This window comes from Myotis yumanensis, unplaced genomic scaffold, assembly GCF_028538775.1.
Source record: "Myotis yumanensis isolate MYYU_CA2020_CCGP unplaced genomic scaffold, mMyoYum1.0.hap1 SCAF_6, whole genome shotgun sequence".
Classification (NCBI taxonomy): Eukaryota; Metazoa; Chordata; class Mammalia; order Chiroptera; family Vespertilionidae; genus Myotis; species Myotis yumanensis.
Window position 1 is genome coordinate 8828327 of NW_027223757.1, and position 18585 is coordinate 8846911.

The window sequence follows — 18585 nt, forward strand, 5'->3', positions numbered from 1 at the left end:
CTAACTCAATTGGTTTTTTACTGTTGAGTTTTAAGAATTTTTATATATTTTTGAGACTAGTTCTTTATCAAAGGGCTAGTTTGCAAAGGTTTTCAAATTTTTCTTACTGGTCTTTAGCTTTGTTTTGTTTGTTTTCAATTTTCTTAACAGGGATTTTTTCAGAATGAAAGTTTTTAATTTTAATAAAGTCTAATTTATCAATTTCTCCTTTTATGGATTGTACTTTTGATGACATGTATAAAAATCCTGTATCTAACCATAGATCTCTAAGATTTTCTCCCTTTTTTCTTTTCCAAAAGCTATACTTTGGTGTCTTAAATTTGAGTCTGTGATCCACTTTGAGTTAAATTATTTTTAGTATGTTTTTTAATTCCTTTTTAATTTTTAAATATATTTTTATTGATTTCAGAGAGGAAGGGAGAGAGAGAGAGAAAAACATCAATGATGAGAGAGAATCATTCATCAATCATTCATGGACTGCTTCCTGCATGCCTCCCACTGGGGACCGAGCCTGCAACCCAGGTATGTGCCCTTGACCAGAATTAAACCTGGGACCCTTTGGTCCACAGGCTGACACTCTATCTACTGAGCCAAACTGGCTAGGGCTTCTTAAATATGCTTTTATTGATTTTTTTAGAGAGAGGAAGGGAAAGGGATACAGAGAAACATAAATGAGAAATATTGGTCAGCTGCCTCCTGCAGGGCCCCCCACAGGGGATCCAGCCCGAAAACTGGGTATGTGCCCTGACCAGTGACCTCTTAGTTCCTGGATCAAAACCCAACAGCCGATCTACACCAGCCATGCCACTTTGAGTTAATTTTTATTTAAGATTAGTCTTAGGTCAAGCTTCCTTCTCTCCCACCTCCCCCTTTTGCCTATGGAAGTCCAGCTGATTCGGAACCATTTGTTGAAAAGACTATTCTTCCATTCCTCCATGGAATTTTTTGTGCCTTTATAAACAATCAATTGTGCATCTTTGTGTGGGTCTACTTCTGAGTTCTCTTTTCTGGTCCACTGATCTGTGTTTATCCCTCCACCAATACCACACAATCTTGAGTACTGTAGCTTATATAATACATCTTGAAATGAAATACACCGATTGCTCCTGTGGAATCATGAGCAGAGCAAGGATGATGGGCCGGGTACAGAAGGTCACCAGGGTGGAAAGCCCCAAGGTGCCTAGCAACGGACAATCAACTGTTGGGTGACTTTTCTCCCCGAGCATATCACTGGTCATGCAGTTTGGACCCCCTGACCTTTCCTACCTAGAGATAACATCTATGCCTCAAGTTGAATTTCAGCTGCAGGCCCATTATGCAACAAAACCAGCCTCAGGACCAGCTGCACTGGAAAATGACCCCCTGCCCTGGTGCCGGCCAATCAGTCAGTGACCACACCCCTGAAAGGACACACCCGGAAAGCTGCTGAGTATTCTGTTAAGATCTCCCCTTGGGACCTCCCCTAACATCTCCACCCTTAAAACCTTAAGAGGACCCAGTGTGCTTCCCTTCCTCTCTCCTTCCCCCCTCTCCCTCCCTGCCCCAGGCACGTTACTGTTAGCTTCCTCACTCCCAAGTTCCAAGGGCCCTTCTTTTACCTCTACAACTTATTTTCTAAGCCCATGTCTTCTAGGAATTACTTCTAACTCTGTAATTTACCAAATAAGTGTTCTCTTACAGTTGGGTCTTGGCTCTGAATTTTTTCCTAGCCAGAACCCAAGTACCGAGGTTGCTGAACACAAGGGTCAGACACCCAGTGCCATTCCTGCTGCTTACAACACTCCCACTTTATTACTCTTTTTAAGAAATTGTTGTAGCTATACTAGATCCTTTGCCTTTACCTATGCATTTTAGATTACTGTCTGTGTCTTTAAAAAAAGTTCCTACTTGAACAGTATCTCTCTAATTGCCAAATGGAGGTGCTGCTTAATCATGAATCCCTTAATAAAACCAATTAATCTTCCAAAAAAAAATCTTACAAGGATTTTGATAAGAATTGTATCAAGCTCTAGCTGGTTTGGCTAAGTGGATAGAGGGTTTGGCTAAGTGGATAGAGCATCGGCCTTCTGACTGAAGGGTCCCTGGTTCCATTCCGGTCAAGGGTGCATGCCCAGGTTTCGGGCTTGATCCCTGATCCCCGATCCCCAGTTGGGGCGTGCAGGAGGCAGCTGATCAATTATTCTCTCTCATCGTTGATGTTTCTAGCTCTCTCTCCCTCTCCCTTCCTCTCAGAAATCAATAAAAATATATTTTTAAAATAAAATTTGTATCAAATCTATAGATCAGTTTGGGAAAACACTGATATTTTTACTATGTTGAGTCTACCTAACTGTAAATACAGTATGTCTCTCCATTTATTTAGATCTTTTATTTCTTTCATGAGCATTGTGTAGTTTTCAACAAACAAGACTTATGTTTTAGATTTATGTGTTGTATTTCTTTTTTTTTTCAGTGATTGTAAATGGAATATTTCTAATTTCAGGGTCCACAAGTTCAAAGTTAGCATGTAAAATTAGTTGATTTTCATATGTCTATTTGATGGCATCCTATGGCATTGCCAAACTCAGTTATTAGTTCTAGGAGTTTTGGGTACATTCCTTGGGATTTTTTAAGTAACAACCATGTCACCTGCAAATAGAGACAGTTTTGTTTTTCTTTTCCTGTGTGAATGCCCTTTCGTTCCTTTCCTGCTTTATTGCACTCGCCAGAATGTCCAGGACTATGTTGAATAGTGAAAGCCGACATCCTTTCCCTGGTCCGATCAGAGAATGACTCTTGTAGCATTAGGTATTCTGTTAAACATAATGCTGATCTATGTGTCGTTATAAATGCTTTTATAAATGCTGTTTGACTGTGAGGAGGAGCCGGCCACAGCTTTGCTGAACCAGCTCCTCTAGAGTCCGTTCTGCTGTACATGGATTTCTTGCTAGGGTGCCCTGTGAGAAATTAAGATCTTAGAATCTGGAGTCAGAACACTCAGATTTAAATATTGGCTCTCCTACCTTCTAGCTCCATGGCCTGGGCGATGTTACACCTCGAAGCCCATTTCCTTCTCCACAAAAAGAAGGGTGAGCACCCACTCCACTTCCTTACTCCCTCCCTCGGCTGGAAAACTGCCCAAACTTAGTTCGATCTTCACCCCGCCCTGCTGTGGCCCCACCCAGCACCTTAATTTATCTCTAAGGAGATTTGATCATTAACATTTGCATTTGGAATCCTAAACTAAAAGACTAAATGGCCTGGGAATGCTTGCTGTCCGGAGGGCAGACTCAATTTCCTGGCTCCTCCTCTTAAACTGCCTTTGTAAACTTGGGCTGACCCCGCAATCCCTGAATCCCCAACAGTGCTGTCCTCTGTGAATGGGAGTTATGACAGCTACTCCGAAGGCTGCCAGGAGTCTCAATGAGTGGACTTAGGGAACGTTTTCAGCAGTGCCTGGCATGTTACCTGTGATCATTGCTATTGGTGACTGTAAGGACACATACTTGTTTGTGAATCATCTTTCTTAAAAAAAAAAATTGTTTGCTTTGCAGATTTTTAAAAAAATGGATTTGGCCAACCATGGACTTATTCTCCTGCAACAGTTAAACGCTCAGCGAGAGTTTGGTTTCCTGTGTGACTGCACGGTTGCCATCGGCGATGTGTACTTCAAGGCACACAAATCAGTTCTTGCTTCATTCTCCAATTACTTTAAGATGTTGTTTGTCCATCAGACCAGGTAACTAACGTGGTTGTGATAATCGAATGACTGCAGACTGAACTTCGTGGCCCTCTGTCCCGCTGGACCTGCTCTTTGCCCTCAGCAGGACCACGGGTCTCGCTCCCCGTCCCTGGGCTCCTGGGCTCCCAGTTCCCTCGTGACCTCACTCCCCCCTCACCCTTCTCCGTTACCACTTACTTTCTAAGCCTGTTTCTTCTAATCCCGTCCTTCCAGTAGCACTTGGGAATCATGGGCCTTTGCGCCCCAAGCAGCCCCTCCAGGGGCCCTCACCAGTGTCACCTGCACGGTCCAGATCCCAGCTCAGGCCCATTAGGAAGCCGGCTGCTCCTGACCTCATTAATCTCCTCCTCCCCCTAATCCGGCCTCAGCTCCGGGCTCCCAGGATTTATCCTCGACTCCTTCTCTAATGAGAAGCTTGATGGCAACTCACTCCCCCAGTTTTTTCCTTCTCTCTTTTTAAAGGTCTCAAGCTCAGTATGTTTACTTGTTTGTTTTTCATCCCATCTCTTCTGTCTTGGAGAAGAGGGCCCCTCAGTGTTTAAGGAAAAGGCTCTTCCTCCCGACCTCACGCCCCCAGATCCCATCCCCTAGTTTTTATTCTGCACTTGGGATTGTATACTTTTAAGCCCCCCAGTGTATGAAGGGTCAGTGCTTCCTTACACGCTGTCTGCCTGCGTTCCCGTGCCACTCTCCTCTGTTTGGCTACGGAAGTGCTCCAGGGTGATCTACGGCCTCTTGTACGGGCCTCAGCCCACATGCTTCCTATCCGCGGGCCCTGTGGCTTCTGAAATCATCCCTCCAAGGTCACCTCTTCCTCAGCACCTCTGCTCTCCTGTCTCTGTGGTCCTTGTCCTGTCAGCACTTGCTGCTGTCTTCTTCCTCAGTCTTCTCTGCATTAGGTCGCTCTGAGCCCATGCTCTCCTGCCCTCTGTGAGGGGGGTGAGGAGGGCCTGGGGCTCTTCCTTCCTTTCTGTGTGCAGTTCTCTGGGGTGCTCACGGGTCTCCTGGATCTCACCTCTGCCCGAAACCAGTTTCCAGCTCTGACCTTGATCTTTATTTCCCAAGGCCCCAGGCTGTCAGGCAATTACAACTGTATTTCCTCCTTTTATGTCATTTAGCATATCTAAAACTCAATTAAGCCTTGCCTGAGGTCCCTCTGGGTTTCCCCATTTTTTATCTTTGAGAAACCCATAATTAAAATCTTAGTTCCCAATCAGGTTTTCTTCAAAATACCTTTCATTAGTAGTCCTTCCTTTCCCCTCACTTCCGTTTGCTAATCATCTCCACGTTAGTGTCCACTTAATATTCCTGAACATTGCTTTCAGTGTAGTGTGCCTTTAATCAGAAATCCACTTGCTCTGATTAGAAACCTAGAGGGTACCCACTGCATACCAAAATAACATATTCTGCTTTCACAGTCCCACCTCATCTCCAACTGCACCCCAGTGGGACACCCCGCCCTTCACCTGAACCACACTGTGCTGGCCGTATTCTGCCCACCCCCCACTCCCAATTCACCTCTCCAGCACCCCTCCCCTAACCGAGTGAACCAAAAGCTGTCTTTCTCTCTCACATCATAGCACTGGGTGCCCTTTTGTAAGATCTATCCATCTTCCCTTTGCTGTCCGTGTACTTGCCTCCCCTCCTCATGTGTATGATTCTCGGGGGCAGAGACTGGGTTTCACAAATCTTTTTAACTGCGGAGTGTGTAGTTCAGGTATTTGTACATAATAGCACTTGATAAGTTTTACCTTGTGACTCTAAGGATGTGCTCCCTTTTACTCGACTGTCAGAGACTTGCTTCACTTACTGACCTCGCCGCCAGTGTGTACTTAGACGCCCCAACACAATGCATTACAGCTATCTTGAAAGGGGGAAGGTTTTATTTGGGGGGAGTAGAAGAATACAATGTAATGAGTTTTAAATGGATGCAAGAAACTTAAGTGTTGGCAGTAAGTAAAGGACTTTCCAACAAGGGAATGTGGTATCTGTGCAAATAGGAGTCCCGAGTTTAAGCTATAGTGTGTGTTACTGCACCAGAGGTGGCACGTGCCCTGTGGGCTGCCGCACAGTGGCCTTGCCCACCTCATTGGGACAAGGCAAATACTGGGTGAAAATTACTCCCTTTTTCTCAAGCCACTAAGAGCTGCTGCCTGACTGCTTAAGAGAGAGAATCTGAGAGCATAGTTTTTTCACTTGGCAGGGGTGGGGAACCTTTTTTCTGCCAAGGGTCTTTTGGATATTTATAACATCACTCTCGGGCCATACAGAATTATCAACTTAAAAATTAGCCTGCTAGCCAAAACCGGTTTGGCTCGATGGATGGAGCGTTGGCCTGCGGATTGAAGGGTCCCAGGTTCGATTCCGGTCAAGGGCATGTACCTTAGTTGCGGGCACATCCCCAGTAGGAGGTGTGCAGGAGGCAGCTGGTCGGTGTTTCTCACTCATCGATGTTTCTAGCTCTCTATCCCTCTCCCTTCCTCTCTGTTAAAAATCAATAAAATATATTAAAAAAAAAAAAATTAGCCTGCTATAGTTGGCCAAACATGTAAGTAATTCACCCCTAATGCTTTGGCAGGGCCAGACCAAATGATTTCGTGGGCCTTATCCTGGCCAGACGATCCCCACCCCTGGCTTAGAGAGTGTTTTGTCTGTAGTTACCACTAGGTGTCTCTGTCCTGTGAACGCTACTCTAAGTGGTTTTAAATCATGTAGGACAGCAGGCTTGCAGCTCTCAACTGAGACACGCCTTGCTAATAAGTACAGCTTCTGGCAGTGTCTACCATTTGACTCTTTCTTTTCAAACTCCTTTAAGCCCATCTTAAGATACTAGAATGTGAAGGAAAAAATGAAATTTTAAATGACTGTGAAAATTTTAAATGACTTTATACAGAAGGCTTGTAGCTGTGCTAAAACTATGTTTTTCCTACATAAAATGTTCTGTCAAACAGACATGTGCACATCAGGCCACTTGGTGAAATTGTATTGTAGCGAGCTGAGTTCTTCCCAGAGGACTTGGAAATGACCAGCGTGGCCGTAGTGAGCCGAGTGGTAGCTGCCTGGGAGGGAAAGCAGTCAAGGATAAAGGTGGCTGGACCTTCTCAAAACAACTTCTTTATGTGTCTGTGTCTACATGTGCTTCTGCTTTAAGGGGAAAAAGTTATAATGAAGAAACCAAGATAAGTTTATGTCTGGAAACGCCCTGGGCCCTGGCAGTAACCCCAGGGGCCTCCCTTCCTACTCCTGGTGGTTTCTCACCAACTCTTGGGGGCCCCAGAACTGGCTGAAGTATGGACTGGGGTCTCCTCAGCACCATCTCTTCTTTGCCATCAGAGACTCACATTGTTACTACACAAAACACTTGAGCAAAGTGAAAAATGTGTAGTCTCTGATAGTTCTTGAAAATCTGAGATGTGTACTGTCCAGTCACCCCCATTCACAGACTGTAGACAGAGGACAACCTACACAATAACAAATGAGGGGAAATTGCTGAACTTACAGCAAAGCTTTCATTAAAAGGGCCTCTGCTTGGTACCGCTCATGGATGCTGAAAATCAGAGTCCCAGTTTGGGATTTCGGCCCTTGCTTTTCTTTCCTGGGGAGGCAGAGTGCGCACTAACTCTAAGCCCTCCTTCCGCCTGGAGGAATATTCTGTCTGGACAGAACAAGAGGTGCCCACCATCTTGTGGGGGTGATTTTTACCCCTAAGGGCCTATGGTTTCCCAGTTCACTGGCCCCTGCCTGGCCCTGGAAAGATCCCCCCTGGTTATGTCTTCAGGTTAGGGTTGACTGTTTACATTATTTGTCACCACACTCTCTGAAGCCTTATTCTGAATGCTGAGCTTCCTGAGGGCATCTAAATATGTTACAGTATCCGCAGTGCTGTTGGCACTCACCTTGTGCTTAATGGGAAGACCACCTGTATCTTCGTTCCTATTTAAAGGACTGTAAATAATTTAAAAGGATTATAAAAAGAGGCCCAGTAAAGATATGAGAGATCTGTATATCTTCTTTTTTAATAGTCATGTAACTCTTCCCCTTTAAACTCTCAAGGGATGCTAGTTTTTACGTTTATTCTTTACTAGAGGCCCCGTGCACAAAAATTTGTGCACTCGGGGGTCCCTCAGCCCAGCCTGTGCCCTCTCGCAGTCTGGGACCCCTCCGGGGATGTCCACCTGCTGGCTTAGGCCTGCTCCCCGGGGGATTGTGCCTAAGCTGGCAGTGATACATCCCTTGGGGAATGTCCACTTGCCAGCGGGCCGAAGCTGCAGTTGAACATCCACAGAGCTGCTGAGGAGGCAGGAGAGGCTCCCACCATCGCCAATGTGATGCCTTCAGCCTGGCTTGTGGCTGAGCAGAGCTCCCCCTGTGGGAGTGCACTGACTACCAGGGGGCAGCTCCTGCATTGAGCATCTGCCCCCTGATGGTCAGTGTGTGTCATAGTGACCAGTCATTCCCAGTCGTTCTGCTGTTAGGGTCAATTTGCACATTACCTCCCTAACGGGTTTGGCTCAGTGGATAGAGCATCGGCCTGCAGACTGAAGGGTCCCAGGTTCGATTCTTGTCAAGGGCATGTACTCTGGTTGCGTACACATCCCCAGTAGGGGGTGTGCAGGAGGCAGCTGATCGAAGTTTTGCTCTCATCGATGTTTCTAACTCTCTATCCCTCTCCCTTCCTCTCTGTAAAAAATCAATAAAATATATTTGGGGAAAAAAATTGCATGTGCACATTACCCTTTTATTATATGGGATAGAAGCCTGGTGCACGGGTGGGAGCCAGCTGGTTTGCCCTGAAGGGTGTCCCAGATCAGGGTGGGCAGGGGACCCCCAGCTCCCTACGATTGCCCATGCCGCCCCTGCTCACGATCGCTGGCTCTGCCCATGCTCACGCCTAACACCTCTGGCCAAGGCATTAGACCTGGGCAAGAGACCCCCAGCTCCCCACCATCTTCAACTCGGCCCCTGCTCCCTGCAATTGACCACTCCGCCCTAATGCCTCTCACCCAGGCATTAGGCCTGGGCAGGGGACCCACAGCTCTCCAAGGGACCTCCTGCTCCACCCCTTCCCAGGCCTAATGCCTGTGGCCAAGGCATTAGGACTGGGCAGGGGACCCCAAGCTCCCACCATCAGCGACTGTGCCCCTGCTCCCCATGATCACTGGCACTGCTCCTGCCCAGGCCTGATGCCTCTGGCCAAGGCATTAGGCCCGGGCAGGGGACCCCCGCAGCTGCAGCCTCCCAAGATCATGGGCTCCACCCCTGCCCGGGCCTTACGCCTCTGGCCGAGGTGTTGGGCCCGGGCAGCAGGGACCCCCAGCTGCAGCCGCCCCTGCCCCGGCCTAACACCTCCTCTGGCCGAGGCGTTAGGCCCAGGCAGGGGAACCCCCAGCTGCAGCCGCCCCCCGATCGTGGGCTCCGCCCCTGCCCGGCCTTACGCCTCTTGCCGAGGCATTAGGCCCGGGCAGGGGACCCTCGCTGCAGCTGCCCCCCGATGGTGGGCAGGGGACCCCCACAGCTGCAGCCGCCCGCGATCGTGGGCTCTACCCCTGCCTGGGCCTCACGCCTCTGGCCAGGCATTAGGCCCAGGCAGGGGACCCCCCCCCAGCTGCAGCCGCCCCCCGATTGTGAGCTCCGCCCCTTCCCGGGCCTAACGCCTCTGGCCAAGGCGTTAGGCTGGGCAGGGGACCCCCCAGCTGCACCCCCCCCCCCCCATCGTGGGCTCCGCCCTTTCCGGGCCTTTTGCCTCTGGCGGAGGCTTAGGCCCGGGCAGAGGATCCCCCAAGCTGCAGCGCCTCCCGATGGGCTCCGCCCCTGCCCGTGCCTAATGCCTCTGGCTGAGGCGTTAGGGCAGTGAGGACCCCCAGCTGCAGCCGCCCCCCCACCCAGCTGCAACTGCTCCCTGATCGTGGGCTCCGTGGGCTTCGGGCAGTGGCTGCAGCCACCTCTCGATCCCAGGCTCCACCCCTGCCCAGCTCCCATTGCTGGCTCCACCCCTACTTCCTGCTATCACTGGCCAGTGCGGCAAAGGCCAGGATTCTCCGATCATGGCTGGGGGGCCGCCTTTGCCCTGCCCCTGGCTCTTAGCTCCCCCCTGGGAGTGCCAGGGGGCTTATTCTGTGCTTTCCATTTTGCCTCCCTGCATTGTGCCTACATATGCAAATTAACTGCCATCTTTGTTGACAGTTAACCGCCATCTTGGCTGGTGATTAATTTGCATATCTCGCTAATTAGCCAATGGGAAGGGTAGCGGTCGTACGCTAATTACCATGTTTCTCTTTTATTAGTGTAGATTCTTTGGCTTCCACACTTTGTAGTCAGATATTTCTCATATAATTATTTGTATGCATTCATCTTGAAACATAATCAATACAGTAATAAAGTAATTATTCAAATCTTCTCTGTCACAAATTCCAATTAAAGTCATTTTTCCCCTTTTTTAATAGAATAAAAATTTAATTTAGAAGAGCTGAGTATACTGTTAATAGTTTAGCGTACTGGAAACTATTTGTTAATAAGATAAAACACCTAAAGGGGCCAAAAAGAGTTATAATAGTAAGAAGTGGTATAATAAATTATTATATCTGGTCAAGATGACAGCATAGGTAAATGAGGTACTCATATCCTCCCTCAACCACATCAAAACTATGACTAAACTACAGAACAACCATCATTTAGAACCACCTGAAATCTAGCTGAACAGAACTTCTATAACTAAGGATTCAAAGAAGCCACATCGATACGGTAGGAAGGGCAGAGACAAGGAACTGGCTGGTCCCACACTCGTGTGTGCCTGGATATCTCAGCTCAGAGGTCTCCCCTGTGGAGCAAGGGGTCCCAGCCCCACACCAGGCCTCCCAGCCCAGGGTTCCAGTGCCAGGAAGAGAAGTCCCAGAACTCCTGGCTGTAAAAACCAGCAGGAATTGAGGCTGAGGGAGACGGAGGCTGCTGGAGTCTCGGGCGTTCCTCGTAAGGGGCCCGTGCATGGACTTACTCGTACTCACTCCTGGGCTCCAGGGCTGGGGCAGCAGCTTGAAAGGCTCCAGGATACAGGGCATCAGGGTGAGAGCCGGGGGGCCGCTTGCTCCCAGATGGAAGCGCTGACAGAGCTGTCGTTCCTTTTCTGAGCGCCTCCCCCAGGAGCTGGCCGGTGGGCACCATATCTGAGTCTCCATGAGCCTGGCTGAGGCTCTTAGCCCTGCCCTGGTGATTCCCCGAGACCCTGCCTACCCAACTTTTAGGTCCACTCACACTGTTTCCGGTGTTTTTCCACACAATGACTTCTCTTGCCTTATGCTTCAGATGTTCCTACAATCTCAAATAAGCTGAATTTGGCTGCAGTGTGCCCCGGACCTCCTACTGAGTGGCCCCAGGCCTGGCACTAGCAGCAGCTGACTGGTTCACAGTGTGGCCTCCTGGGCACCTCCAAGCCCAGTAGCATCTGCAGATCTCTTTGTAGCTCATGCTGGGAGGCTCTGGGCAGAACACAGGCAGCGGCTGACCTTGGCCTACACCCCCTGGGAAGCCCCACAGCCAGGGCACCCAGTGGACAGCTTAGGACCACATTGAAGCATCACCACCCAACCACTTCCACCATGACACACTCAAGGGGCAGACTCAGTGGGCACCAGAGCCCTGCTGAAGTAAGTCCTGCTCTGTGGGGTGGTCTCCTCCTGCACAGCTGATCCTCTACAGTGGTTGGTGGTAGCAGCCAGTCCTTGCAGCTGACCAGCCTGGGGAGTAAATCCTCCCATTGACATGCCAACAGCAATCAAGGCTCAACTACAACAGGAGGGTATACAACAGCCCATCAGGGGGGTGGAGAGCCCAGCTTGGGTGATCAAGGAGGTTATGCAGCTGGACCTTACAGAACACCTACTACATTCAGCCATTCTACCAACCTGGGACACATAACAGCTCTAACCAATACATAGAAACAAACACATGGAGGCTTCCAAAATGAGGAGACAAGCAGGTTCCAAGTGTGAAACAAGAAAAATAAATGAAATGGTGGCAATCAAACTAACAGTTTAAATCAATAGCTATAAGGATGCTCAGGGACTTAGTGAGAACTTCAACAGCATAAAGAAGGATATGGGAATCATAAAACAGAACCAGTCAGAAATGAAGAATACACTAACTGAAATGAATAATTTACAGGGAATCAACAGTAAAGAAGACGAAGTCAAGAATCAAATCAGCAGCCCGGCCAGTGTGACTCAGTGGTTGAGCATCGACCCGTGCACCAAGAGGTTGCCAGTTTGATTTCCAGTCAAGGCACGTGCCTGGTTGTGGGCTCAATCTCCAACAGGAATGTTCAGGAGGCAGCAATCAATGTTGATGTTTCTCTCTCTTTAAAAAAAATTTTTAAAAAAGAATCAAATCAGCAATTTGGAATATAAGGAAGCAAAAAACACCCAATCAGAATAACAAAAAAACAAAAAGTATCCCAAAAAATGAGTTGTGTAAGGAGCCTCTGGGACAACTTCAAGTGTACCAACATTTGTATCATGGGGGGTGCAGAAGGAGATGAGAAAGAGCAAAATATTGAAAACCTATTTGAAAAAATAATGACAGAACACTTCCCTAACCTGATGAAGGAAAAAGACACATAAGTTCAGGGAGTCCCAAACAAAATGAACCCAAAGAGGCCCACACCAAGACACATCATAATTAAATTGCCAAAGGTTAAAGAACGAGAGAATCTTAAAAGCAGCAAAAGACAAGAAGTTCGTTACCTACAAGCAGTTCCCATAAGACTGAAGCTGATTTTTCAGCAGAAACTTTGCAGGCCAGAAGGGAATGGCAAGAAATATTCAAAGTGATGGAAAACAAGGACCTGCAACCAAGATTAATCTACCCAGCAAGGCTGTTGGTTAGAATTGAAGGGCAGATAAAGAGCTTCCCAGACAAGAAAAATCTGAAGGAGTTCACCAACACCAAACCAATATTACATGAAATGTTAAAGGGTCTTCTTTAAGAAGAAGAAAAAGAAAAAATACGAATAATAAGATGGCAATAAGTACATATCTATCAGCAAGTGAATATGAAAAACAAACAAGCAGGACAGAAACATTCACAGATACAGAGAACATTTGATGGTTGCCAGATAAAAGGGGGTTGGGAGAATGGGTGAAAAGGGTTGAGGGGATTAAGAAGTACAAATTGGTAGTTACAAATAGTCATGGGAATGTAAAGTTCAGCATAGGGAATAGTATAGTCAATAATATTCTAATAGCTATGTATGATGTCCAGTGGGTGTGAGATTGGGATGATCACTTAGTTATGTAATGTACACCTGAAACTATTATAATATTGTGTGTCAACTGTAATTGAAAAATAAGAAATATATATTTAAAAGAAAAGAAAATTATTCACAAATTTAAAAAAAATGATTGTAAAACCTAAAAGCATTTAAGGAAGGTGTCTTTGGAGCTGAAAATGCATTGTCTATAGAGTATATCCATTCGGTGGCTGATAGCACGTGCCCCATAATATGTGGAGCTGTATCTCCCTGACTTTTAATGAAGCAGTAGAACTTCTGTCACTGCGGATGGTCCAGGAAGAGCTCTTGGGGACCTCTTGACTATCACTGCTTGGCTCAGGATACCTTTTCAGGGGCGATTGAAACACTAAAATCTAAGAGCTGGAAAATCAACAATCCCACATCTGCCATAGGTACCTCCCATAGATCACTTAACTTTTTGAAACCTCAGTTTCCATGTCTGTCAAATGGGAATAATCACATCTGCCTCATTTACTACACAGGATTGGTTTCTTTGTTTTTATTTGTTTGCTTGCTTGCTTGTTTGTTTGTTTGTTTTTACACAGGATTGTTTTAATGCTCTAAGGCAGTGGTTCTCAACCATCTGGCCCTTTAAATACAGCATGTTGTGACCCAACCATAAAATTATTTTTGTTGCTACTTCATAACTGTAATGTTGCTACCGTTATGAATCATAATGTAAATATCTGACATGCAGGATGTTCTTAGGCGACCCCTGTGAAAGGGTCGTTCGACCGCCAATGGGGTCGCGACCCACAGGTTGAGAACCACTGCTCTAAGGAATCTTGGTATCATGGCTTTGGTATTAGACCCAGATTTAATTCCCCATTTTACCACTTAATAACTCTGTGATCCTGAGCAAGGTATGAATTCCTTTGAGCCTGGGTTCCTTATCTGTAATATGAGAGTTAATGGCAATTATGTGAAGTAATGCCTGGAAAGCCCAGCTGCAGTTCCAATGATGATGATGACGGTGACATTTGATTAAGGAACTGAGCTGTCCTAGAACCACCTCTTTTTTTTGATTTGTGGTCCCACTTATTTAGGCATTCGTTAGTTGATTCTTGCATGTGCCCTGACCGGGGATCGAACCTGCAACCTTCGAGTATCAGAACGACGTTCTAACCAGCTGAGCTCCCCTGGCCAGGGCCCCGCAGCCACCCATGAGTGCAGTCTCACAGCACTGGGAAGGTGACCCGACGGTGCCAGAGCTGGGCCGAGGCCGGCCTTCGTCTCCGTCACCGCCCTCCTGGACGTAGATCAGAGAGTTGCAGACAGACAGAAATAGGCTTTGTTTTTCTCACTTTTGTTGTCTTGCTCTTGGCCACTTGTTCTGACTAGTCCAGCTCCCCATGTCATTTTACAAATGAAGAAACTTTTAAAATCAGGAAGATTGTTTGATTTACTTTAAAAGGTCTCCTACTGAACTCTGGGTGACCTTGGATCCATACAGAACCCTAGACTTTGAGTAAAGGATGTGCCAGGTCATTGGTTCCTAACCATTACTGGGCCACAGGCCACTCAGACTGATAGACAGTGAAGGATCCGCTCCATAAAACACAGATTTGATAGGATACACTTTACATAAACCCCTAGGAGAAAAACTGCTTCAAGACTGTGAGTTAGGATATCTCATTGTTTAACATGAACTTTTTCTTTCTCAGTCCTTGAAGATATACTTATTGTATTTCTCTCTGTTCCTAATATAATTAACGTTAAATTATATGGATTCCCATTATCTCCTTGAGTATTCCATGACACTGACTAACAGTAAGAAATGGGAAATGTTCGTGTTTCATTCACCTTTTTAAAAAGTGCTTGTTTTTTCCTTCAGGCTTGATGTTATCATTTGAGACAGTTACTGACACATTGACTGACAGACTTTTGACTTGTTTCTTTCTTTCAGTGAATGTGTCCGTCTGAAACCGACTGACATCCAGCCCGACATTTTCAGCTACCTCTTACACCTGATGTACACCGGGAAGATGGCGCCTCAGCTCATTGACCCTGTTCGCCTGGAGCAGGGGATCAAGTTCCTCCACGCCTACCCTCTGATCCAGGAGGCCAGCCTGGCCAGCCAGGGAGCCTTCTCTCACCCCGACCAGGTGTTCCCGCTGGCCTCCTCCTTGTATGGCATTCAGATCGCAGACCATCAGTTGAGACAGGCCACCAAGATTGCTCCGATGCCTGAGAAACTCGGGCGAGAACCCCGGCCCCAGACCTCCAGGGTGAGCCAGGAGCAGGTGCCCGAAGCCACGCAGCTCTCCCAGCTGACTTCCAATCTGCCCCAGGTCAACCGGACACACATGACCCCCTCGGACCCCCTGCAGACCTCCCTGTCTCCAGAACTCGTTTCCACTCCCGTTCCTCCCCCTGCCTCCGCCGGGGAGGAGGCCAACCTGGAAGCCTCTTCCTCTGACGAGCAGCCCACCTCCCTCACCATCGCCCACGTCAAGCCGAGCATCATGAAGAGGAACGGCAGCTTCCCCAAGTACTACGCCTGCCACCTGTGCGGGCGGCGCTTCACCCTGCGGAGCAGCCTGCGGGAGCACCTGCAGATCCACACCGGGGTGCCCTTCACGGCCAGCCAGCCCGGGGAGGGCCGCGGGCCCCTGTCCCTCTGCAGCAACGCAGCGGACCTGGGGAAGGACGCCATGGAGGCGCCCGAGGCCGGGATGATCAGCGACAGCGAGCTGCAGCACATCTCCGACTCCCCCATCATCGATGGCCAGCAGCACTCAGAGACGCCGCCGCCCTCGGACATCGCGGACATTGACAACTTGGAGCAGGCGGACCAAGAGCGGGAGGTCAAGAGGCGCAAGTATGAGTGCACCATCTGTGGCCGCAAGTTCATCCAGAAGAGCCACTGGCGGGAGCACATGTACATCCACACCGGGAAGCCCTTCAAGTGCAGCACCTGCGACAAGAGCTTCTGCCGGGCCAACCAGGCCGCCCGGCACGTGTGCCTCAACCAGAGCATCGACACCTACACCATGGTGGACAAGCAGACCCTGGAGCTCTGCACGTTTGAGGAGGGCAGTCAGATGGACAACATGTTGGTACAAACTAACAAACCCTACAAGTGCAACCTGTGCGACAAGACGTTCTCCACTCCCAACGAGGTTGTCAAACACTCCTGCCAAAACCAGAACTCGGACGTCTTCGCCCTGGACGAGGGGCGGTCCATCCTCCTGGGCAGCGGGGACTCTGAAGTCACGGAACCCGACCACCCCGTGTTAGCGAGCATTAAAAAGGAACAGGAAACGGTGTTGTTAGACTGAATGTTACTTATCTTTTTAAAACTGTCATTTTTTTACAAAGACTGTCTTCCTTCCCTTTCCCGATTCAGAACTATCGTTCTCCAAGGCATGATACGAGAGGTCCCAGGTCCCTTGCCCTTCTCCTTGCCCGTGTCCCCAGCCCCTCCTCCCCCTCCTCCATAAGGCTCTGTGCATTATAAACCTGGAACATTTGCTTTCATTCAGGGGACATCGGAAAGATAATAGCCCGTAGTACTTGTACACTCAAATGGGTTTTGAGTCTTAGATTATTTAAAAGCATACTTGCTTGGAACTAATGAAGGGTATTTAACAAAACCAAACAACCAGAATGCAATTTGGTAAGCTAAAATTATGACCTTCCCCGGGCAGTGTCTTCCTTCTCAGAAAAACAATGTCAGGAAATCCAGCATGCTTCTTGGAGACACAGCTGGGCTCTTTACTATGCAAAGTCTCGGGTGGAAAACCTTAAACCCAAGCGAACACTCTTAGTACTCATCCTCCAGGTGTCTCATTTCAGAATGCGTTCTTTGAGATTATGTCCAGTCAAGAAAAATCATTAGTTAAGAAACCTCCTTGAACAAAACACAGGAAAAAAAGTAATAATGTGATGGCAATCTTAATTTTTGGATAAAACATGACAAGCTGTGAGTTTGTGTGTTTGTAAGAGAAAACGTGTGATCCTTGCTGCAAACAGGTGAATTAATGCACATGCCTTATCTAATTGCTGGCTTCTTTCCAAGTTGAACAACAGAGTACTGTATTTTCATTTTTGATAAACGTGTTGGTTTTAAAAATGAGATTGAAAGTGCTATTCTGTCGATGGTCTTTCTGAATAGAGTTGACATGCCATTCTAGCAGTTGCCAGTGGTAAATTTGTATTAGCACCAACCTGCTGCTTTTAAATCAGTGTGTCTACTGCAGGAAAAGGGATACAGGATCTCATAGGGGAAGCTGTGAGCAGAACATGGGAGCCTTAAGGGTTTTTTAAATTAATGCTAATAGTTTACTGGCAACACTCATTGAAAACATCAAAAATGGCAAAGAGAAATCAGGACCAAAAAACCTAATTACTGTTTGGGAAAAAACATGACTTTGATATTTAGTCTCCAGTTTTTTTAACACCTGAAGTTTCCTCTATTGGCCTGAGAACAGTAAAATTGGTCCATTAGTCTTTCCTTTGGACAAAACAGGAGCCAGAAGTAAGGACCGAAGGGGAGAGGGGAGAACAATAGCAATGCTGTATACGAATATGTTAAAACTGACCATCCCATCCTCCTCCTATTTCATGTATAGTTGAGTTCTAAGATTTGTAAGTTTTTATACATACTTTCATTAAATAAACATTTAATTAAATGGGTACATATTTTATCTGTGTATGACTTTGTCAACCCAAAACGATGCAAGGAGGGGAAGTGGAGATGCTTTCTTGCTCTGTCTCCTCCTCCTCCTCCTCCTCCTCCTGTAGAACTTTGGGCAGTTTCCTGACCTGAGTGGCATTTTCCACATTTGTTAAATGAAGACATTGATAACGGAATTATGTCATCATAGTGTGAGAGTTAAATGAGGAAAGTCTATATGAAGATGCTATGAACAATCAAAGTTTGACCAGGAATGGGTCTGGAGATGGTGTTACCCAACTTTCTTTTACAAGGAAGGAAAAGGCCAAGGAATGTTTGCTTAGGTTCATGCTATATAAACCTAGGTTATGAAATATTGAGTGGTTTCTGATTTTTTTTTTTTTAATATATTTTCATTGATTTCAGAGAAGGGAGAAGGGAGAGAGAAACAGAAATAACAATAATGAGGGATGTGCCATGCCGGCACAGCCAGGTTCCCTGAGCCTGAGGGGGCGGTGAAGGATTTAGAAAAGACAGACAAGAGAAGAAAGCTGGGTGCTAGGTGAGACGCTGCCCTCTCTGATGGAGAGACAGCGCCTCGGCCTGCAAACCGAGTCTTTATTTCAGGGGTCCTCAAACTACGGCCTGCGGGCCACATGCAAATACAAATATTGTATTTGTTCCCGTTTTGTTTTTTTTACTTCAAAATAAGATATGTGCAGTGTGCATAGGAATTTGTTCATAGTTTTTTTTTTAAACTATAGTCCGGCCCTCCAACGGTCTGAGGGACAGTGAACTGGCCCCCTGTTTAAAAAGTTTGAGGACCCCTGCTTTATTTTATAGCCAGATCCCAGGAGGCAAAGTAAGGGCGTGGTTACGACATTCTCACGGTTTCGAATCTACTCAATTACATGCACCTGATCAAGCTTTGTTTACTTGTTACACCTCCCGCAGCCCATATCA

General features: G+C 47.2%; 1 protein-coding gene across 6 annotated transcripts in view; it reads left to right on the forward strand.

Moving 5' to 3' along the window:
* Positions 1–17646, forward strand: part of ZBTB2 (zinc finger and BTB domain containing 2) — a 31834-nt gene extending 14188 nt beyond the window's left edge. For 2 of the 6 annotated variants that reach the window (XM_070417459.1, XM_070417460.1), the window contains exons 2-3: positions 3534–3718; positions 14911–17646. In XM_070417459.1, coding sequence (XP_070273560.1) covers positions 3546–3718; positions 14911–16285 — 1548 coding nt within the window. In that variant the 5' untranslated portion in view covers positions 3534–3545 and the 3' untranslated portion in view covers positions 16286–17646. Of the gene's footprint in view, positions 1–3009; positions 3069–3533; positions 3719–11878; positions 13397–14910 lie in introns of those variants that run through there. The other 4 variants (XM_070417464.1, XM_070417461.1, XM_070417462.1 and 1 more) reach the window with 4 other exon arrangements.
* The last annotated feature ends 939 nt before the right edge of the window (positions 17647–18585 follow it).